The sequence below is a fragment of the Physeter macrocephalus genome, chromosome 14 (genome assembly GCF_002837175.3).
Source record: "Physeter macrocephalus isolate SW-GA chromosome 14, ASM283717v5, whole genome shotgun sequence".
NCBI classification, from domain to species: Eukaryota; Metazoa; Chordata; class Mammalia; order Artiodactyla; family Physeteridae; genus Physeter; species Physeter macrocephalus.
Genome location: NC_041227.1, coordinates 82,382,476 through 82,406,482, shown reverse-complemented (window position 1 = coordinate 82,406,482; position 24,007 = coordinate 82,382,476). Strand labels below are relative to the sequence as shown.

Genomic DNA, 24,007 nt, shown 5'->3' with positions numbered 1-24,007 from the left:
ATGGCCGCCGAGCCTGCGCGTCCGGAGCCTGTGCTCCGCAACGGGAGAAGCCACAGCAGTGAGAGGCCCGCGTACCGCAAAAAAAAAAAAAAAAAGGACAGTAAGCACATGAGGGTGCTCAATGTATTAGCCATGAGACTCATACAGATGAAAACACAAGGAGATACTGCATACGCTTGGTGGCAGTAATGACAAGTGTTGGCCTAGATTTGGAGAAATAGCGCAGCCACTGTGGAAAACAATTTCACAGTTCCTCAAAAAGTGAAACATAGAGTTACTGCATGACCCAGCAGTTGTACTCCTGGGTATATACCCAAGAGAATCTAAAACGCATGTCCACACAGAAACTTCTACATGAATGTTCCCGGAAGCACTATTCAGAGTAGCCAAAAACTCTTCAAGGAAATTTCTGTGAAATCACTAGGTGACCACTAAGGTAATGGAACAGAGACTCAGTGGCCATACACAATAAAGAATACTGTTCTAACAAAAATAGTTTTAAAAAGTAAAAAAAAAAAAAAAAAGTAATCTTTCTCAAGCAGTGGGAGTGGAAAGTATCTGACTCCAGAATTGCCAGATTATAATAGTCAAAATTCCCAATTTTTAATATAAAATTACTAGGCGTGCAAAAAATCAGAAATGTATGGCCGCTTCACAGGAAGAAAAGATTAATAGACACTGTATGTGAAGAAGCCAGACAGTGAACTTTCCTGAGAAATACTTTTTTTTTTAATATTTATCTATTTATTTATTTAGTTGGTTGGTTCCACTGGGTCTTAGTTGTGCCTCCTTTAGTTGTGCCTCACAGGCTCCTTAGTTGCAGCACTCAGGCTCCTTAGTTGTGGCATGCGACCTCTTAGTTGTAGCATGCATGTGGGATCTAGTTCCCTGGCCAGGGATTGAACCCGGGCCCCTAGCATTGGGAGTGCAGAGTCTTAAACCACTGTGCCACCAGGGAAGTCCCTGAATTAACAGTCTTAAAATGCTCAAAGAGCTGAAGGAAACCAAGAGCATGATGTCTCAACAAATAGAGAATTCCAACAAAGAAATAGGACGTATAGGAACCAAATAGAAATCCTAAATAATACTGTATCTGAAATGAAAATATTACTTGGTGGTTTTAGGAGCAACTTGGAATAGGTAGAAGAAGGAATGAGTGAACCTGAAGATGGGACTCTGCTGACACCAGCTGTGTGTCTACAACTCAGTTCAGGTCAGTTCTGAACCCAAGTTAGGAGCATCAGATGCCACAAGCTGAAGGGCAGTGTCCTCAGCAGACTGCGCTCCCTTTAGGTACCAGCCACAAGTGGGATGCCAGGATACCCACACTTCTGCCCGGCTGGCTAGACTATAAATTTGGCATTTCCCATAGCCTCCTCCCTTCTGTACGTGGCTAGGGTGTGTGACAGAACACACTGAAAATCCTATACTTATGATTATGAATTTTATAAAAGAAACAACTGAGGAACACCAGATACGGTAAGTAAGGCAAGGTCTGGGGGCCAGAGATGATGCAGAGCTTCCAGGCCCTCTCCTCGCGGGGTCTGGGCCTATCACCCTCCCAGCCTATCGAGTGTTCACCAAGCAGGAAGCTCCCCTGGGTTTTATAGTCCAGAATTTTTATATGGAGTTTTATTATTGATAGATAGATATGATTGATTACACCATTGACCATGTGATTGAACTCACTCTCTAGCCTCTCTCGGGGAGATCAGGGAGGTGAGGCTGAAATTTCCAACCCTCTACATGTGTGGTTGGTTTTTTAGTGACCAGCCCCCATCCTGCAGCTATCTAAGGGCCCCTGCATGTGTCACCTCATGCTACAAACACTCCTATCGCTCAGGAAAGTCCAAACGTTTTTAAAGCTGTGTGCCAGGAACTGGGGGTCAGAATCCAGATATACTCTTTATTATATCAGAATAGGTCACTTGAGATTAGCCAGTATGAGGAGCAGAAAGGAAAAAAAGGATTGAAGAAAAATAAGCAGAGCCTAAAGACCTATAAGACACCATCCAGTGTAGCCACATATTCATAATGGGAGCACCAGAAGAGGACAAAAGGAGAAGGAATATTTGAAAAAGGTCAGAAACTTCCCCAAGTCGATGAAATACTTGGATCTACAAATCCAGTAACCTCAATTAGCTCAAAGCAAGATAAATTCAGAGAGATCCACACTGAGAGGTAGTATAATCAAGTCGTACAAAGGGAGAATTTTTTTTTTATTTATTTATTTTTTTTTGGCGGTACAAGGGCCTCTCACTGTTGTGGCCTCTCCCGTTGCAGAGCACAGGCTCCGGACGCGCAGGCCCAGCGGCCATGGCTCACGGGCCCAGCTGCTCCGCAGCATGTGGGATCTTCCCGGACCGGGGCACGAACCCGTGTCCCCTGCATCGGCAGGCCGATTCTCAACCACTGCGCCACCAGGGAAGCCCACAAAGGGAGAATTTTGAAAGCAGGAAAGAAGTGACTCATCATGTAGAAGGGAGTCCTCAGTAAGACTGACAGCCACTTTCCCATCAAATACCATGGAGGCCAGAAGATGGGGGGATGACAGATTTAAAGTTCTGAAAGAAAAAACTGTCAACCAGAAATCCTTTATTTGGCAGAACAATCCAGAGGACAGGAATATTAAAACACTCCCAGATAAACAAGAGCTGAGAAAATGTGTCACTAGTAGGCCTGCACTATAAGAAATGCAAAGGGGGGGAGTCTTTTAGGTTGAAATGAAGGGGCCTTAGGTAATAATACAAAGCAATGTGAAGAAATGAAAATCACTGATAAAAGTAGCTACATAGTCAAATATAAAAGCCAATATTATTATTATATTTGTCTCTCCCTTTGTTCTCTATAATTTAAAAGATAAATATAAAATTATAATTATAGGGAATTCCCTGGCAGTCCAGTGGTTAGGACTCTGTGCTTCCTCTCCCAAGGGCCCTGGTTTGATCCCTGGTCAGGGAACTAAAATCCCACAAGCCACACGGTGGAGCCAAAAAAAAAAAAGTTATAATTATAAACATAATAGGCACACAATATATAAAGATTTAATTTGTGACAATAACATAAAGGAGGGACTCAGGTCTATTTAGGAGCGGAGTTTTTGTATATAGCCATATGTTGGACATACTGCAGGTTCAGTTCCTGACCACCACGATAAAGTAGGTTTCTTAAGTGAGTCTCACATGACTTTTTTGGTTTCCCAGTGCATATAAAAGTTATGTTTACACTACTGTAGTCTAATTAAGTATGCTACAGCATTATGTCTAAAAAAAAACTATGTACATCTTAATTTAAAAATACTTTATTGCTAAAAAAATGCCAAAACAATTACAATAGTACCATCAAAGATCACAGGTCAGAGATCACCATAACAAATATAATAATTATTAAAAAGTTTGAAATATTGCAAGAATTACTAAAATGTGACGCAGAGATGCCAAGCGAGCAAATGCTGTTGGAAAAATGGTGCCAATAGGCTTGCTCGATGCAGGGTTGGCACAAACCTTCAATTTGTACAAAGCACAGTAAAATGAGATAGAAACTAAGTTGGGGGCTTCCCTGGTGTCACGGTGGTTAAGAATCCGCCTGCCAATGCAGGGCACACGGGTTCGAGCCCTGGTCTGGGAAGATCCCACATGCTGCGGAGCAACTAAGCCCGTGCGCCACAACTACTGAGCCTGTGTGCCACAACCACTGATGCTCATGTGCCTAGAGCCTGTGCTCCACAACAAAAGAAGCCACTGCAAAGAGAAGTCTGCACACTGCAACAAAGAGTAGCCCCCGCTTGCCGCAACTAGAGAAAGCCCACGCACAGCAATGACCCAATGCAGCCAAAAGTAAAATTAATTAATTAATTAATTAATTAATTTTTAAAAACTGAGTTGGTATTAATTCAAACTAGATTGTTGTAAATTTAATGTGTTAATTGTAAGCCCCAGTGTAGCCACTAAGAAAAAACTAAAAAATCTACAGAAAAAGAAAATGAAGAGGGAATCAAACAGTATATGAAGAAAAAATTAGTTCAACACAAAAGAAGGCAGTAATGGATGAACTGAGGGACAAGAAAGACACACGGCATATGGGAAACAAATAGTAAAATAACAGAAGTCCTTTATTATCAGTAATTAGTTTACATGTAAATGAATTAAACTCTCCAATTAAAAGGCAGCAATTGGCAGAATGGATAAAGAAACATGATCCAACTATATGCAGCCTATAGGAGACTCTAGGTACAAAGACAAATAGGTTGAAAGTGAAAGGATGGAAAAAGATATTCCGTGCAAATTGCAACCAAAAGAGAACTGGAGTGGCTACACTTGCATCAGACAAAAAAGACTTTAGGTCACACTGGTACAGGAGTCAATGAGGACACTATATGTTGATAAAGGTCAATCCATCAGGGGGTAAAACAACTGTAAACATATACTCACCCAGCAACAGAGCCTGATCAAAATTAGCATCACTGGAGAAGGAAATAAACAGTTCTACAATAATACTTGGGGACTGCAATACCCCACGTTCTATGATGGGTGGGACAGCTAAACAGAAGATCCGTAAGGAAACAGAGGATTTGAACAACACTCTAAAGCTGACAGACACATCAGTCCTTCACCCAACAATGGCAGAGTATACACTCTTCTCAAGTTCACGTAGAATATTCTCCTGGATAGACCATAAGTTAGGCCTTAAAACAATTCTTTTTTTAATTTTAATTTTATTTATTTATCTTTGGCTGTGTTGGGTCTTCGTTGCCGCACGCGGGCTTTCTCTAGTTGCGGCGAGTGGGGGCGACTCTTCGTTGCAGTGCGCAGGCTTCTCATCGCGGTGGCTTCTCTTGTTGCGGAGCACGGGCTCTAGGTGCTCAGGCTTCAGTAGTTGTGGCGCACAGGCTTAGTTGCTCCGCGGCCTTTGGGATCTTCCTGGACCAGGGCTCGAACCCGTGGCAGGCAGATTCTTAACCACTGTGTCACCAGGGAAGCCCCAAACAATTCTTAGTTAAATAGATTGAAATCATACAAAGTATCTTCCCTGACAACAATGAAATGAACCTAGAAATCAATAACAGAAGGAAAAGTTGAAAATTCAAAAATGTGTGGAAATTAAACAACACAGCCTTAAACAACCAATGGTCCAAAGCAGTAGACACAAGGGAAATTAGAAAATAGTTTGAGACAAGTTAAACAACACACCAGGACTTAACGGCATGAAAGCAGTTCTCAGAGAGCTCTTTATAGCTGTAAATATCTTTATTAAAAAGACAAAAGATCTTAAATCAACAGCTTAACTTTACACCTCAAGGAACTAGAAAAAGAAAAGCAAACTAAATTCAAAGCCAACAGAAGGAAGGAAATAATAAAGGCTAGAGCCAAGATAGACAAATAGAGAACAGAAAAACTAGAATCAACAACACCAAAAGTTGTTTCTTCTTTGAAAAGATATGAAAATTGACAAACCTTTAGCTAGACTGAATATGAAAAAAAAAGAGAAAATACACAAATTAATAAAATCAGATATGGAAGTAGGGACATTGCTGTTGACCTTGTAGAAATGGATTTCAAAGGAATACTATGAATAATTAAACGGCAACAAATTAGATAGCCTAGATAAAATGGAAAATTCCTAGAACAGATCAACTACCAAAACTAACTCAAGAAGAAATAGAAAATCTGGAAGGACTTATAACAATTAAAGAGGTTGAATCAGTAATAAAACAAACCTCCCGTTAAAAAAAAGAAAGAAAAAGGACCAGATTGTTTCACTGGTGAATTCTGCTGCACATTTAAAGAAGAATTAACAGCAGTCGTTCTCAAAGTCTTTGAAAAGAATGGAAGAGGATGGCATCCTTCCCAACTAATTCTGTGAAGTCAGCATATTACCGTGATATCAAAACCAGACAAAGACGTCACAAGGAAACTAGAGGCCAGTATCCCTTACGGATATTGGTGCAGAGGTCCTCAAGAGAACACTAGCCAGCTAAATCCAGTAGCATGTTGGAAGCATGCACACCATTTACCAAGTGAGATTTGTCTCAGAAATGCAACACACAAAAATTAATTGATATAATATATCACATTAGGGACTTCCCTGGTGGTCCAGAGGTTAAGACTCCAGGCTTCCATTGCAGGGGGCGTGGGTTCAATCTCTGGTCGGGCAACTAAGATCCCACATGCTATACGGCACGGCCAAAAAAAATGAAATTAAAATTTTAAAAATCAAAAAACAACAACAAAAAAACTTGGAAGGCTCAGGAAGTGCCTGGAAACCCAACCTTGAGATGACCTCTCCAAGGTTGTTGGCTTGCAGATTAAGAACCACTAAGTAAAGGGAGAGGCTCTCAGGGTCTCTGGGATAAAGATTAAATGTACCATTTAATGTGGTCTGAGATTAGCTCCTGGACCAAAAAAAATTTTGTCTTTTGCTATTAAAGGATGGTAATGTGACCAATGATGAAATGAAAACGTCTACAGATTAGATAGGTTAGTACTGGGTCAATGTTAATGTCTTAATTTTGATAACTGCATGGTGCTTACATAAAGGGAATGTTTTTAGTAAATACCCACTGAAGTATTTAGAAGTAAAGGTGCATCATATCTGCAACTTCCAAACATTTCAGAAAAAAAGATACACACACACACACACACACACACACACACACACACACACACACACACACACACACACACACACACACACACACACACACACCTCTGCATTAATAGAACAAAGAGGAAAAAACCCATACAGTCATCTTCGCTGATGCAGAAAACATACTTGACAAAATTCAACACCTTTTTATGATAAAAACACTCAACAAACTAGGAGTAGAAGGGAACCTGTGATATGTCTCACACCCTCAGGGAATCTCCTCTTTGCTCGTCTATAAAACTAGCGTTCACGGACACCCACGTGAGCTCTGGGGGCTGTGGATGTGCATTTTGCCTGTTCTGCCCCGGGGACGCCAGACCTCAAACGTTTGTCCATTTAAAAAATACGTTTTTAGGGCTTCCCTGGTGGCGCAGCGGTTGGGAGTCCGCCTGCCGATGCAGGGGACGCGGGTTCGCGCCCCGGTCCGGGAAGATCCCACATGCCGCGGAGCGGCTGGGCCCGTGAGCCGTGGCCGCTGCGCCTGCGCGTCCGGAGCCTGTGCTCCGCAACGGGAGAGGCCACAACAATGAGAGGCCCGCGTACCGCAAAAAAAAAAAACCACACAAACAGAAAAACGTTTTTAGTAACGAATGACCAAAATAATAATTGCTAACAGTTACTTTTGCTTTGTAGTAAGCATTTTGCTAAACAGCTTTCCATGATCATCTCATGTATAGTCCCTATAATTCTATGAGGTAGGGAATATATTGTCCATATTTTACAGTTGAGCAAATGGAGAAAAGTAAGGAACTCGTTTAAAGACACGGAGTTAAGATGGGGTCAGTATTTTGGATGTTATTCTGAGTGCAAGTACCTAATTCTGGATAAATCTTACTGTTTACTTACTGACTGTACCATCTGAGATAAAAAAAGAAAATTGGGTGAAAAGAAGCTTAACAGTTCAGGTAATTCTGCATAGGCTATGAAGTTTAGAATACTGACATTTATAATTCTGGAACACTTGATAAGACTCATCGAGACAGCAAAATTTTCAGTAATTTTTCGAAAATCTATTTCTGGCTCTACCAATCAGCAGCCACCTATTTCCTGAGAGCAGGCTTCTGCCCGAGCGGTAGAATTCGGTGTTTTCCTTGAGGCTTGACCTTAGCAATGTACTGTGTCGATCAGGGTTCAGCCAGGGGGCAGCAGCAGGTATGTACGGACCTCTTAGATCCATTTACCCCAGGGGCCGCTGGAGCCTCACGTCTACAGGGCAGCTGTCAGGGAGGAGGTGGAAGGCGGCTTGGGGGGGATGGGAGCGCCCGTCGGTTCCTGCTGCCTTTGACCTTGGGGACAGGGAACTGAGCACACAGGCCTGGCTCCAGAGTCAGGGGACCCGGGGGAGGAACCGAGGAAAGGTAGGGCAGCTGCTGCCCCTGCTGGGAGGAGGCCAGCATCAATACTACGCGTGTCTTCCCGGGTGTTCTGCCTGCTTCCCGCCAGGCCTTATTAATAGGTATTTAGATTTTCTATAGGTGTGTTTGTTTTTGCTGTTTTGAATGTGATCTTTAACTAAGTTCTAACTGGTAATTGATGACATATAGGAAAGCTATTGGTTTGAAAGTTGCCCTTGTCTCTTACAAGTTTTCTGAAACCTCTGATTTGCTCCAGTAAATTCTCAGCTTCTCTGTATTTTCTGGGTAGGTGATCTTGTCGAGCGTTAATCATGGGGCTCTTGTCTGTTTCCTTCAGCGTGTGCACCTCACATGTTCTACCTGTGTGACTGCACCGGGCAGGCTGCAGAGCCCGAGTGCTGGCATCTTCTCCGTATTTCCAGTCCCCTGAGCTCTGCTCTGCTCCATTCCCAGTGCTGGCACTTGGCCTGCCAGCTCCTCGGGCGGAACGTGTGCTCTGTTGAGAAAGTCGTGGCAGCTGCCAGCAGCTCCGTATCCTGAGGAAGGAGAGGGGCCTTGTCGTCCCAGCTCCTCCAGATGGAACTTACATCCCTTATCCTGATGGTGGTCCAGAGACCTCTGCTGTTGTTTGCATTGCACTTGGCTTGGTGATCCTCTGGCGTTTGGTTGGAAACTGCTATTATAGTAACCTTCTACTTATAATTTGGGCTCTGGCTTCTCCTACTTTACTTTTCTGTCAATCTGACTCCATCAGCTTTTCATCAGCTAGGAATTCCTCAAAATGTCTAGTTCACTAATGGTATTTGAAGCAAGAGGAAGAGTGATATAGGTGTTTAGTCTGCACTTTGATCTAATTTTTAAACCTAGCTTTAAATTTTTAACGTTCCTCCTTCATTTTAGTTGTTTTTGTTTGTTTGTTTTAAATATTTATTTATTTAGGCTGCACAGGCTCTTGGTTGTGTCATGCGGGATCTTTAGTTGCGGCATGTGTGTGGGATCTAGTTCCCCGATCAGGGATCGAACCCAGGCCCCCTGCATTGGGAGCATAGAGTCTTAGCCATTGGACCACCAGGGGAGCCCCTAGCTGTTTTTTGAAAACAGCATATAATTACTGCTTCTTGAACCGTATCTGAGACATAAGAGGAAGCAGAATCTCCCACCCTCTTCCACTTCTATCTCCTCACCCAAAGGAACAGTCATTCATCTGAAGCGGGTTGGATTCCAGGACCCTGGTGAAGCCATATTTATTAGTGGATAAGCCCCTGTATACTGACATTTCCCTCACATTAAGAGCTTCTAAAATTCAAGAGAAAAATGACCAACAGCCTAATGGAAAAAAACGGGCAAAGGATATGGAAAATATGTAGAATGTTTATGAATGAGTCCTCTGACCCATTACTTCCTTTCCTTTCCTGGACCAACCCACCTCACACTTCCTTTTTTCTTCTTGGTGTTGTCACCTATAAATGTTTCCGTAAACAACCTCTTTTGTATTTTGGTTTTTCATGTTCATTCCTCTTTTCTGAACGGAGCCATTCTTACATATGCCTTCGTTCCTTGTTTCTTCAACTTAGGTTTACGTTTGTGAAATTCACCTACGTCAGTGTATGGATCTGTAATTCACTCGTGTTCCCTTTTGTGTAGGAGCCTACTGCAGGCAGACACCACGCTTATCTGTTCCACCTTAGACAAGCTTTTGGGTGGTTTCTATTTGGGGCTATTACAGACAGTGCCGCAGGGAATATTCCTGTACAGGTACCATCACACACATGTGAACAGTTTTCTCTAGAGTACACCTAGTAATGCAATTAATCATAGGCTTTACTTTTCTTCAATTTTACTAGATAATACAAACTGTCTTCCAAAGGGATGGTACGTGGGACTTCCCTGGTGGTCCAGTGGTTAAGACTCTATGCTTCCAACGCAGGGGGCACAGGTTCGGTCCCTGATGGGAGAACTAGGATGCCACATGCCACGTGGCATGGCCAAAAAGATTTTTTTTTTTTTCTTTAATTGATTTTATTTATTTATTTATTTTTGGCTGCGTTGGGTCTTTGTTGCTGCGCGCGGGCTTTCTCTAGTTGTGGCGAGTGGGGGCTACTCTTCATTGCGGTGCGCCGGCTTCTCATTGCGGTGGCTTCTCTTGTGGAGCACGGGCTCTAGGTGTGCGGTCTCAGTAGTTGTGTCTCGTGAGCTCTAGAGCGCAGGCTCAGTAGTTGCGGTGCACGGGCTTTGTTGCTCCGAGGCACGTGGGATCTTCCCGGACCAGGGCTCAAGCCTTTGTCCCCTGCACTGGCAGGTGGATTCTTAACCACTGCACCACCAGGGAAGCCCTAAAAAAAATTTTTTTAAATTTTTTAAAAACCAGAGTGGTTCTACAAGTTAACAGTCTCGCTACTAGTGTATACGAGTTCCTGTTATTTCACATCCTTGATGACACTTGATATGGCCTTTTTTTGCGTGTACAGTTGATTTACAATGTTGTGCTAGTTTCAGATGTACAGCAAAGTGTTTGTTTTATATATATATATGTACATTATAACTGATAATTTTCATTATAGGCCATTACAATATATTGAGTATAGTTTCCTGTGCTATACAGTAGGTCCTTGTTGATTTATCTACTTTATATATAGTAGTGTGTACCTGTTAATCCCAAATTTGAAATTTATCCCTGCCCCCTTTTCCCCTTTGGTAACCGTTTGTTTTCTATGTCTGTGAGTCTATTTGTTTTGTAAATAAGTTCGTTTGTATCATTTTTTTTAGATTCCACATATGAGTGATATCACATGGTATTTGTTTTTCTCTTTCTGACTAACTTCACTTAGTATGATACTCTCTTGGTCCATCCATCTTGCTGCAAATGGCAATATTTCATTCTTTTTTATGGCTAATACTCCATTGTATGTATGTACCACATCCTCTTTATCCATTCACCTGCCGATGGACATTTAGGTTGCTTCCATGTCTTGGCTATTGTGAATAGTGCCATTATGAACATTGGGGTGCACGTGTCTTCTCAAATTAGAGTTTTCGTTTCTTCCGGATATATGCCCAGGAGTGGGATTGCTGGATCATACGGAACTCTTGATATTGCTTTAATTTTTAATGTTTGGGAATCTGGTGGCTGCCTAATTGTTTGCTTGTCCTGATTGTAAAAGTAATGCATAATTTTTTTCCAGTAAATACAGAGAAGTATAGAGAAGTAAAAACTATCTGTAATACCATCACTCAGAATTATATCCTCTGCTCATGTACTGTATACTTTCATACTTTTTTCTTATGTGTACTCACGGTTTGGTTCCCAGTCTCCAGGCCCAGGTGCTCTGGGGATAGCAGTGGATCCACAGGCACATTTCAGAGTATTGTAAAATTTCAAGGGAAACAGAATGAGGCTTAATGCCTGTTTACACCACGCAAGCTATCGGCTGAAGGCACTTCACAGCTCTAACATTAGAACGCATCATGTATTTTTTTAATGATGTCGTCGTATCTTTGCAAAACTTATCTCAGCAGTTGCTGTGATAAAAAGTTGTGTGAAAGTCAGTGTGAAAAAGGCAACGAGGGTAGCAGCGTCCAACCTGACCTCAGGGCCTGAGAAGTTGTTCAATGCCCAGCACGTGCCGGCGTCCACTTAAGAATGAGACAAAAAAGACTATTATTTTTTTTCCATTTATGTGTATTATTTTTAAAATAGCTACTAAATTGTTAGGCTATGAGTAATTATCAACTTAACTAATTAATGAATAGGTATTTCTTTTGGCCACAGGGTGCCATGAAAAACACATGGCTAAGGCACTAACGGTGCCATTAACCAGGAAAGTTTGGGAACCTCTCTGTCATACACACTTTTTAAAAAAGGAATCTGAGATCACACTGTGACAGTCTGACTTTCAGAGTGTCCAGGGACCTTCTGCAGGCTGTGGGCCCCTGCTGGGGGTCTGCGGAGGTAGAGGTGTCTGGTGGGGTCCTTGTCTCTGCTGCCCTGAAAAATTCTTGAATATTTCATGGCCTTAGTGCGTGAAGGGGCCAGTTCTTTGTAAAGAAATAACTTACTGTTGTTTTGTAAAAATGACATTAGTCATTAGTTTTAAAAATTTCAGTAATACGGAATTATACAAAGCAAAGAGGAATAAAATAATTCCAGATTCCTCCTCTCAGAGATAACACTACTTACTGGTGACATTTGGTGGATGTCATTCCAGATCTCTCTCATACATACATACACGCGAGGATAGAAAGTAAATAAGCTGATAACAATGGGATTATCTGTAGTCCTATTTTTTAATGCGATTAAATTTACTCTTAAATTCAATGAAAGACTAAAGTGAAACTGAATTGCTGAATTTCAAGTGAGGTTTCATAATGAGACAGTATTTAATTAAAATCTCTCTTAGTGTAAAAAAGTTATTTAAAAAAAGAAGTTGAAGCTTGTTTAGACCCCAGCTTTCAACCTTCCATAGGATTTACTGATATGAAAACATAAAAATTAGAGAATTTATGCTTTATCCCACCTCTGCATTCCCTGCCTCCTGATCTTTTAAAAAACATTATTTTTACATTTACATTCCGTTCTATGATCACAACTCACATCGCTCTTAAGCCTTACTTCCTTATTTCCACGTTGCGCTCTTAAGCCTTACTTCCTTATTTCCATGTTGCGCTCTTAAGCCTTACTTCCTTATTTCCATATTGCCAGTCCTTCTACCAAAGAGTCCAGTTCCTGAATTATTTTGATTGCAGGCAGTTGTTTTTTTTTTTAATAGCCAGGGGTGCTGTATCTGCTGAGTTGTTACACGCTTGAGGATATTTATGTGTTTGTTGGCTTTATTGAGCATCTGAGGGACAGATGGTCCTGGGTCACATTTTTCTTGCTTCAGAACTTTATAGACATTGCTGTAGTGTCCGCTAGAAATTAGTGCAGCTATGTAGAAGAAATTGCAGAACCACCTGATTTTTTTTTTCTGCTTTGTAGGTGATTTGCTCTTTCTTCCTAAAGATCTAGACATTACTTGTCATCCGAGAACAGAATTGACATCAGGCTCTATCTTAGTATTGATTTTTGTTTGTTTTTTAGCTACAGAATACCCATTAAAGTGCCAGACTTCATGCTATTACTTGTTTGAATACTTCTTCTACTTTGTTCCTTTTTCCAAGAACAGCAGTACATATTGATATATTAGCATTAATTTTTCTGCCTTTCATCCTTTCTCTTGTACTACAATATATTTAGCATAAAGGTTGTCATTTTCATCATTTTTAAGTGTAGATTTCCTTGGCATTAAGTACATTCAAAATGTTGTTCAGTTGTCACCACTGTCCATTTCCAGATCTTTTTCATCATCCCAAACAGAAACCCTGTACCCATTAAATAACAACTCCCCATTTCCCCCTCCCCCATTCCCTGGTAACTTTTATTCTTTCTGTCTCTATGCATTTCCCTACTCCAGGTACCTCATGTAAGTGGACTCCTACAATTTTTGTCCTCTTGTATCTGGCTTATTTCACTTAGCATAATGTTCTCAAGATTCATCCATGTTGTAGCATGTGTCAGAATTTCATTCTTTTTATAGCTGAAGAGTATTCCTTTGTATACATCTAAATCCATTCATTTGTGATGGGACACTTGGGTTGTTTCCATCACCTGTCGTAATGCTGTGATGAACACTGGTGTACTAGTATCTGTTTGAGTCCCTGCTTTTAATTCCTTTGGGTATAACCTAGTAGTGGAATTGCTGGATAATACGGTATTTCTATGTTTAAGTTTTTGAGGAACCGCCAAGCTGTTTTTCACAGTAGCTTGCACCACTTTACAGTCTTACCAGCAATGCACAAGAGTTCCAGATTTCTCCACACCCTGACCAACACTTATTTAAAATTTTTTTACTTTGTGATTATAGGCATCATAATAGGTGTGAGGTGCTATCTCATTGTGGTTTTAATGTGCATTTCCTAAATGGCTAATGATGTTGAGCATCTTTTCTTGTGCTTTTTGGCTATTTGTGGCTGGCCTGGGCACCCCCCCCGTGGCTGGCATCTGAAGGGCACTCTTGCTGGAGGTGTGGTTCTTTAACTTGTGGGGTCTGATGTTGGCTCCAGTTAGTGTCAGACTTGAGCTGAGCTGTAAACACCCAGTTGGCGTCAGATCAGTCCTTCCTTCAAATTCCCCGGCTTTCTCCCGCCTGCCCCAATCTGCCGCAGAACCACTGCGGTGACATTTTCATTTCAGGTTTCGTATTATTCAGCTCCAGGATTTCTGTTTGGTTCCTGTACTTTATTTCTTTGTTGGCATTCTCCCTTTGTTGAGAGAGCATGCTCCTGGTTCCCTTCTTTGTCTGGGCATATTTATTCGGGGATAATGTCTATTAATCTTTTCTTCCTGGTAAATGGCCATACAGTCTTGATTCTTTGCGTGCGTAGTAATTTTGTATTGAAAACTGGGCATTTTAAATATTATAATTTCATTAAGCAGTTTTTGGCTGTCTTGAATGATGCTGCTAGGGACATTCACGTAGAAGTTTCTGTGTGGACATGTTTTCCGTTCTTTGGGTACAGACCCAGGAGTACAGTTGCTGAGTCACGTGGTAACTCTATGTTTCACTTTTTCTGGAACTGTGAAATTGTTTTCCACAGTGGCAGCACCATCTTACATTCCTACCAGTAATGTATGAGGGTTCCAGTTTCTCCCCATCTACGCCAGTGCTGCTATCTGTGTTTATTGCAGCCACTTAGTGCATGTGTATGGGTATCTCCTTGGGGTTTTCTTTTGCATTTGTCTAATGGCTAAGATGTTAAGCATCTTTTCATGTGTTTATTGGCAATTTGTACATCATCTTTGGAGAAATGTCAATGCAGACAGATCCTGTGCCCATTTTAAAAACAGACTATTTTGTAGAGAAGTTTCAGGTTTAGGGTTTAATGCTAATAACGTGACTCGGGGGGGCGCCTCCGTAGCTTCAGGAGGGCGGTCGGTCATCAGAAAGACCACCTGGACACCATCACCTCTGTACTTCACCCTGTGCATCTCTTCCATGTGGCTCTTCCCGAGTTGTAGCCTTTATAACAAACGAGTAGTCCTGTGTGAAGTGTTTTCCTGAGTCCCTGTAAGCTGTTCTAGCAAACTACCGAACAAGGAGAGGGTCACAAGTACCCCAATTTATAGACAGTCAGTCAGTCAAAAGTATGGGTGGCAGTCTCATGGGACTGAGCCCTTAACCCATGGGGTCTGACACATGGTTAGTGTCACGGTTGAACGGAATCGCTGGACATCCTGCTGGCGCCGGAAGGTTTGGAGAATCGCTTGTTGGCCTGAAAACCCCCACCCCCCCCGTTTGGTGGAGACTAGAAATGAATCAATGCTGCTCTTTTTTGAGGACAGGGTGATGACTTCCGAGCTCCTTCCAGGTCACACTGGAAACACAGTCTCTTCTTAATCTCTTTCTGACAGTGTGGCAGTGGATTTCTAGATACGACAACAGAAATGAAAGCAACAGAAAAGAGAGACAAATTGGGCTTCATCAAAATTAAAAACTTGTTGTTCATAGAGCAGACACCGTTGAGAAAGTGAAAAGATGGGCTACAGAATTGGGGGTGGAGAATACTGCAAACCACCCATCTGATAAAAAGGACCCAGCGTCCAGAGCGTATTAAAGACTCTTACAGCTCAGCAACGAACAACTCGATGTAAACATGGGCACATTTCTCCAAAAAGGATACACAGATGGCCAGTAAACCCGTGCAGTGATGATCGATGTCATTAGTAATGTGCATTAGAACTGCAAACTAAAATGACAGGGAGACACTTCACACCAAGACGGTATAATAATTTTTCATAAACATAAAAATCACTGAATGCTACTGAATTATACACTTCAAAAGGTTAATTTTATATTATGTGAATTTCACCTCAAAACTTTTTCCTGGGTGTTTTATCCCACAGCATCCTATTCTGTAGCATGGTGACAATATTTGGTGCTCTCCCTGAACCTTGCAGCCGCTGTCTCCTCTGACTGGTCTGTGCCAGCTCTGCCGGCTCGCCTCCCCAGGGCAGGGGGGGTGAGTGGGGGCGTGGAGATGGCCCAGGGGAACACTGCTCTCCAGGTCATCGGGTGGGCTTTGTGTTGGGGAAGCCCCAATGTCAGTCATTCCTTTTAGGATTTCCTATTTGGGTTGGTCAGATTCCCTACAAAAGGCTCTAAAAATCTCCATCGAGAGGGGCAGCCATACCTGCTGGCATCTGGGGGCTGAGCTGCAGGAGAGAACACAGATTTATTTTTTAATTAAGTTTAACAAAAATTTAAAAGGCAATAAGCTACAAGTTATCATATAGGTAGAAATAGTCTGAGCACACGTTTTAAAGTGTTTATTTTATAAAAGCTTACACGGCACTACCTGGGACTGGACAAGACTGAACACGTTAACAGAGAGACACAAAGACATGACCAGCAGTTAATGTTAGAGGACCTGCTTTCCTGGAAGACGAAAGATATTAAATATACGACGGCATAAAGAACGCTTCGAGCCGGGAAAACCAAATTTGCAGATTTAAAAACCATGATAGAGTTAACGTTTGGGAGGAAAGTTCACTTAAAATTATAACTCTTGGGCTTCCCTGGTGGCGCAGTGGTTGAGAGTCCACCTGCCGATGCAGGGGACACAGGTTCGTGCCCCGGTCCGGGAAGATCCCACATGCCGCGGAGCGGCTGGGCCCGTGAGCCATGGCCGCTGAGCCTGCGCGTCCGGAGCCTGTGCTCCGCAACGGGAGAGGCCACAACAGTGAGAGAACCGCGTACCGCCAAAAAAAAAAAAAATTATAACTCTTTTCTTGATCTTCAGTAAGCAGTAAGATGGTGCAAACTCAGAATAACTAAGCACACATCACTGGTATCCTTTCCACAATTGACAGCGAAACCACTGTCCCGGTGACCAGGGTCACTTCCCATGCTTCCCGTGGGGCATGTCGTTGTCACTGCTAGTTTGTGGGCTGGGGTGATTCCGTTTCAGCCACGGTCAGTGAAAACTCTTATTAAAATTCCTGCTACCAGGACAGCAAAAGCTAAAACTACAGCCACCCCGCGATACAAAAGCAGCTGGGTCCCCGTCAAGACCTCCCCGATGGTGGCCACCCCACACGAGCTGTTCTCCTCCACCAGCTGCGTGGTCTGGCTCTCAGGTCGGATGACGTCAGGTAGAATCACCCCATCGGCTACCTCTTTTTCTAGGATGGACAGACCTGTTTGCAGAGAACAGTGAGATATTTCCTTATGTGCTAGTCTGAGTAAAGGGCATTCCTGAAGGTGACACGAGCCTACGTTGTAAATGGTTTGTGACATGTGGGGTTATTAAGCACGTTCCAGAGGGGAACACAGAGTTGGCCCCCCAGTTAGAAGGGCAGAGACGAGCTACACTACGCAAGGGAGCAGGAGTTCATGCACCGGGTTCCGGGCGTGGGAACCAGAAATAAAGGACACTGGAGAGCGTCCCCCGTAAACTTACCTATTGCAGTGGGCACGGCCTCTTCCGTCCCTCTCAGCCCGGCTCGAGCCTGTGCCTAAACAAAGCGTCACAGAGGTAAAGCAAGTGCAGTCAAGCGAGGCCAGTTCACTGCTGTTAAACTGTGGCTAAGCTCCCTCAGAAACTACGCAACAGGTGACGGCATCGCGCGCGGTCTTGCTTCGTCCTGAAAATGCCAGTGACAGTAGAACACCACACTAGAAACCACTATTCGCCCCAATATCAGCTCACAAAAATGACATAAAAAGCCACTTGTTGCCATAGTTGCAAACTTAACATATATTTTGCACTGTGCCCTTTACTGCGCATAAATCCCGATAAAAGGAACAAAGTCTAAAGATAAATGGTACAGTCACCTAAGGGGTCGTTTATGGTCCAACTTAACGTCCTGTACACTTCGTTCCCTCCAGCAATCACTCTGAAGGGAGGAAGGACATGATACGTCACCGTAAGGAAAGGAAGAAGGGCTGCGAAACCTCGAGGGTGGTCAAGACGCGGGCAGTGGCGGTTTGCACACCTCAGCTCCTCCTCACGGCTCTTGGTCCAGGACACCTCCCCTCAGCCGACCTCCCACCCATCTCCTCTCAAACCCTGACACAGTCAGCAGGGCTCACACTTCAACACAGAGATGCCCAGAGGGTCAGGATCCCGGTCCTCAACCCGCAGGACAGGTTCTGCCCCCAAGAACTTCCCTGATCACAGGCACTTAGCATTTTGCATTTCTTAGGAAACCATGGACCAAAAGATCCTTTTTAAGACGCCTAGAACTAGACAACAGATCAGGAAAAACAGGAAACACTACTGCTTTTCGAAGACTACCACACCAAAACAGCAAAATAGTTTCTAAGCTAATTCTCTTTTTTTCTGGCTGAGCCCTGCTTAATAGATACTAAATTAACTCCACATTCAGGGGAAAACGTGCTGACACAGGACTTCCTTTTGCCCCCAACTCTCAGGTTGGATGCATTTCACTAATCAAAGCGCGTCATGCTGCCAATGGGTCTCTTAACATTTTCACCCTGAAAGATTCCTTAGCTGCCCTGGGATCAACAGGGCCCCGTCTCTAAGGGGACCCGCCCCCTGTTACCTGCTCTGCCGCTCTGGTCCAGTTCATCCTCCAGACGTACACCAAGTAGAAGAGGGTTTGAAAGAAGACACAGAGCGTCAATCCGGACCAGAGACCTGTGGGTGGGAAACAAGTATCCCATTCAGATTTTCTGCAGTCCCCCCGCCTGGCATCATTAACATTCTCCCGTAACTACTGTATCCACAGCGTACACTGCAGCTTATGCTAAAATTTTAGATAATTATGGACCAGGATCAGACTCAAGCTTACCACTGACCGGGTTTGATTCCAACTCTAGTGGGAACCCACTGGAAGGCTTTAGATGGGTGTGCGCATGTACCTGTGAGGCCTGATGTTTCTAGAAGCCCACTTTGAGAACCATCTCTCCAATTGCTGTGTACAAGAGATGACTGAGAAACATTATAAACAATGCTTATCTCCTCGTGAGAAGAAACTATTTAAACCACTTAAATATCATTGCGTAACAACGTGGATATAAAATACCCATTCACATAAGAATAACTGCACTACAAAGCCAGCTGTCTAGGCTTGAGGTGGAAGCCAGTATAAACTGGGATCAGTCTGCCAACCTGTTCACATGTCTGGGGCCCCACGTTGGCAAGGGGTCACTGAGGCTGGGCCTCCCGTGGACTCCTGGCCATTTCACTGGAACAGCCTCTCGAGTTGAGAAGCAGATGGGTGGACAGTTTATACCTCTGATGGACTGATTCCATTCCCAGGAATCCATCCTAAGGAGAGTCTCAGGAATGTCGTTAATAACTCATATACCTGGGATGCTCGTCACAATGTTATTTAAAAGAGGAGCAACTTACAACATCGCTAATCATTAGAGAATTGCAAATCCAGACTACAACGAGGTACCACCTCACACTGGTCAGAATGGCCGTCATTAAAACGTCTACAAATAACAAATGCTGGAGAGGGTGTGGAGAAAACGCTGTTTGTGGGAATGTAAGTTGGTGCAGCTACTATGGAAAACAGTAAGGAGATTCCTCAAAAAACTAAAAGTAGAGTTGCTACATGATCCAGCAATCCCACTCCTGGGCATATACCCAGACAAAACTATAATTCAAAAAGATACATGCACCCCAATGTTCATAGCAGCGCTATTCACAACAGCCAAGACATGGAAACCACCTAAATGTCCATCAGCAGAGGAACAGATAAAGATGTGGTACATACACACAATGGAATACTACTCAGCCATAAGAAAGAATGAAATAATGCCATTTACAGCTACATGGATGGACCTAGAGATTATCATACTAAGTGAAGTCAGTCAGAAAGAGAAAGATAAAGACTATATGATATAACTTATATGTGGAATCTAAAATATGACACAAATGAACTCATCTACGAAATAGAGACAGACTCAGACACAGAGAACAGACTTGTGGTTGCCAAGGTTGGGCGGGGGGGCGGGAGGGATGGATTGGGAGTTTGGGGTTAGTAGATGCAAAGTATTACACATAGAATGGATAAACAACAAGGTCCTACTGTATAGCACAGGGAACTATATTCAATATCCTAGAATAAACCATAATGGAAAAGAACATAAAAAAGAATGTATATATGTATACAACTGAGTCACTTTGCTCTACAGCAGAAATTAACACAACATTGTAAATCAGCAGTACTTCAATTAAGAAATAAAAGGGGAGCAATTCAGATGTCCACTATTAGGAAAGCATTAAATAAATGATACAAGGAAATACTAGAGAATTACTAAAAACCATGTCTTTAACATGGGATTGGGGAAATTACATATTCAGTATAACCCCACTTTTGTGAATAACAATACTGGGGGAAAAATAATTTTAAAAGCCTGGAATACAGTACATTGAAATACCTCAGGGTTTATATTTGAGGAGTGAACCGGAGGTAATTTTAATTTTCATCATTATATTTATGTATTTTCACAAGATTTCCACATTGTTAATGTATCATTATTAGTTTAAAAGTGTTATTTAACAAATCTGAGCACCTGCTAAATAAGTACAATAGCAAGAAGCACTTTTATGGACAAAGAGGGAAATCGGACGTGTTCTTATTCTAAAGAGCTTAGTGTCTAATAGAGTAGAGGTATTTATGTTTTTTTGCTTTTTTAAAGTAAAGCTGAATTGTGAAACCCCAGCAGCTCATAAGGCAGAGGCTCTGGCTATTTGGTTAAACGGTATTTCCCTGGTGTCGACGACGGTGCTTGGTAGGGATGAGACCGTAATAAATACTTGGCAGTTCTGTGTCCCAAACAGAGAAGGATGGAATCCTGCTTGATACTGATCAAATACCCCACAGGCTCCCAGCCTGAACTGGTCATCAAAAGAGACATGACATTGAGGACAGTTACTCATTAAGCCATCACATGACAACATTTCCAAAAAGTCAGGATAAGAAACTAAGCACCTCTGTTTGTGTGGACACAGAAGGCTCTCAGGACAGCTGCAGGATTAAAATTTCACAGAGCAATGGGGACAGATTCAAAATTGTTTACATGGTAAAAATGTACTTGTTGACACAGAACAAAAGGAGCTACTTGCATACATACTACAGCATTCGGTCAGTCCTCGAATCAGACTATTTTCTGCAGAAAATACAACTCATCGTTACTGAGGAAATCCATAGAAATTGCAGATGTGGATAGAGATGCAGAACACACATACAACAACTTACAACAAAAGCACATGACAGATTGTTTTGCACAATTCTATACATTTAGAATCATAAAATGGATAGATTTCTGAAAATATGTATAATTTTCCAAAGTTGACCCCCCTCCAAAAAATATAAAGTCTAAACAAACTGATTTTCAGAGAAGAAATTGTGAAAGCTGTAGCAAACTCCTCCAAAATGCCCGGCATGACAGTTTCATAGAATTTAGCCAAACCTTTATAATAATAATATTCCTATACTATGTAAATTGTTCCAGGGACTACAGAAAGGGAACATTTTTAATTTTCCTTATGTAGTAAGAGTATATTCTGTTAATGTCATAACTTTACAAAGATTACACAAAGAAATGAAACTACTGACCAATCTTATAACTACCATTGCAAAATTCTTAAATACAATATTAGTAGAATCGAGCAGCTCACTAAAAGAGTACCACATAATAATCAGGATTGTTCAATATGAAGAAAGCAAATAATATCATTTATCACCGTAAGAGATCTAAGGAGAAAATTTATAGGATCATCTCCACAGGCACTAAAAACTTAATTTTTAATTAAAGGTATTAATGGGATTGTTTCTTTATACTAACAACTGTATTGCACTTCTGTATACTAACAACGAACTATCAGCAAGAGAAATTAAGGCAACAATCCCATTTACCATTGCACCAAAAAGAATAAAATACCTAGGAATAAACCTACAGGTAAAAGTCCTGTACTCGGAAAACTATAAGACACTGATGAAAGAAACTGAAGACAACACAAATAGATGGAAAGATATACCCTGTTCTTGGATTGGAATAATATTGTTAAATGACCATCTTACCCAACACAATCTATAGATTCAGTGCAATCCCTGTCAAAATACCAATGGTATTTTTCACAGAACTAGAACAAATAACTTTAAAATATGCATGGAAACACAAAAGAATAGCCAAAACAATCTTGAGAAAGAAGAACAGAGCTGGAGGAATCACATTCCCTGACTTCAATCTATACTACAAAGCTACAGTAATCAAAACAGTACCATACTAGCACAAAAACAGACACATAGATCAATGGAAGAGAACAGAGAGCCCAGAAGTAAACCTACATACTGTCAATTAATCTACAACAAAGAGGCAAGAATACACAACAGAGAAGAGACAGCCTCTTCAATAAACGGTGCTGGGAGAACTGGAGAGCTACATGTAAAAGAATGAAATTAGAACATTCTCTAACATCATATACAAAAATAAACTCAAAATGGATTAAAGACCTAAATGTAAGACCAGATATCATGAAACTCCTATAGGAAAACATAGGCAGAACACTGACATAAATCCTAGCAATTTTTTTTGATCCATCTCCTAAAGCAAAGGAGATAAAAGCAAAAATAAACAAATGGTGCCTGCTAAAACTTAAAATCTTTTGCACAGCAAAGGGAAATCTTTTGCACATCAACAAAAAGTACAGAAAACCTACTGAATGGGAGAAAATATTTGTAAATGATATATGATCAGTACAGGGTTAACATCCAACATATATAAATAGCTCATACAACTCAACATAAAAAAAAAAAAACCCAATTAAAAAATGGGCAGAACTGAATAGAAATTTTTCCGAAGAGGACAGGCGGATGGCCAATAGGCACATGAAAATATGCTCAATATCACTAATCATCAGTGAAATAGAAATCAAAACCACAACGAGATATCATCTCACACCTGTCAGAATGGCCGTCATCAAAAAGAAGACAAATAACAAGTGTTGGCGAGGATGTGGAGAAAAGGGAACCCTCGTGCACTGTTGGTGGGAATGTAAATCGGTGCAGCCACTATGGAGAACAGTGTGGAGGTTCCTCAGAAAACTAAAAATAGAACTATCATATGATCCAGCAATTCCACTCCTGGGTATATATTCGAAAAAAACAAAAACATTATTTCGATAAGATACATGCACCCCAATGTTCATAGCAGCATTATTTACAATTGCCAAGATATGGAAGCACCTGTTTATCAGCAGATGAATGGATAAAGAAGATTATGGTAGATAAGTATTCCATTGGAGATCAGCCATAAAAAAGAATGAAATTTTTCCATCTGCATCAACATGGATAGACTTGGAGGGCATTATGCTAAGTGAAATAAGTCAGAGAAAGACAAATACTGTATGATCTCACTTATATGTGGAATCTAAAAAAAATACAATGAACTAGTGAATATAACAAAAAAGAAGCAGACTCACAGATACAGAGAACAAACTAGTGTACCAGTGGGGAGAGAGAAGCAAGATAGAGGTAGACGATTAAGAGGTACAAACTATTACGTATAAAATAAGCCACAAGGATATATTGTACAGCACAGGTAATATAGCAAATATTTTATAATAACTGTAAATGGAGTATAATCTTTAAAAATTGTGAATCACTATACTGTACACCTGTAACATATTATACATCAACTATACCTCAGGTAAAAAATTTTAAATTAAGAAATAAAAATTTAGGAATTCCATAGTGGATACAGAGTGAAGTAAGTCAAAAAGAGAAAAATAAATACCATATGCTAACACATATATGGAATCTAAAAAAAAAATGGTCAGAAGAACCTAGGGTCAAGACGGGAATAAAGATGCAGACCTACTAGAGAATGGACTTGATACGGGGAGGGGGAAGGGTAAGCTGGGACAAAGTGAGAGAATGGCATGGACATATATACACGACCAAACGTAAAATAGATAGCTAGTGGGAAGCAGCC

At 41.6% G+C, this 24,007-nt stretch overlaps 1 protein-coding gene and 1 long non-coding RNA gene across 3 annotated transcripts in view; one reads left to right on the top strand and one right to left on the bottom strand.

Moving 5' to 3' along the window:
- The window catches only part of LOC102988765 (uncharacterized), a 41,972-nt gene extending 25,818 nt beyond the window's left edge, over positions 1-16,154 (top strand). Inside the window, exon 4 of one of the 2 annotated variants that reach the window (XR_003683240.2) lies at positions 15,448-16,154. This is a non-coding gene — a long non-coding RNA (uncharacterized lncRNA). Of the gene's footprint in view, positions 1-1,124; positions 6,355-15,447 lie in introns of those variants that run through there. The other variant, XR_003683238.2, reaches the window with a different exon arrangement.
- A 1-nt stretch (position 16,155) lies between these two features.
- Positions 16,156-24,007, bottom strand: part of SLC47A1 (solute carrier family 47 member 1) — a 52,961-nt gene continuing 45,109 nt past the window's right edge. Inside the window, exons 15-17 of the mRNA XM_055089769.1 lie at positions 18,601-18,695; positions 17,496-17,550; positions 16,156-17,232 (exon numbers count right to left, since the gene is read on the bottom strand). Of these exons, the coding sequence (XP_054945744.1) occupies positions 17,000-17,232; positions 17,496-17,550; positions 18,601-18,695 (383 nt within the window). The 3' untranslated portion in view covers positions 16,156-16,999. The remainder of the gene's footprint in view (positions 17,233-17,495; positions 17,551-18,600; positions 18,696-24,007) is intronic.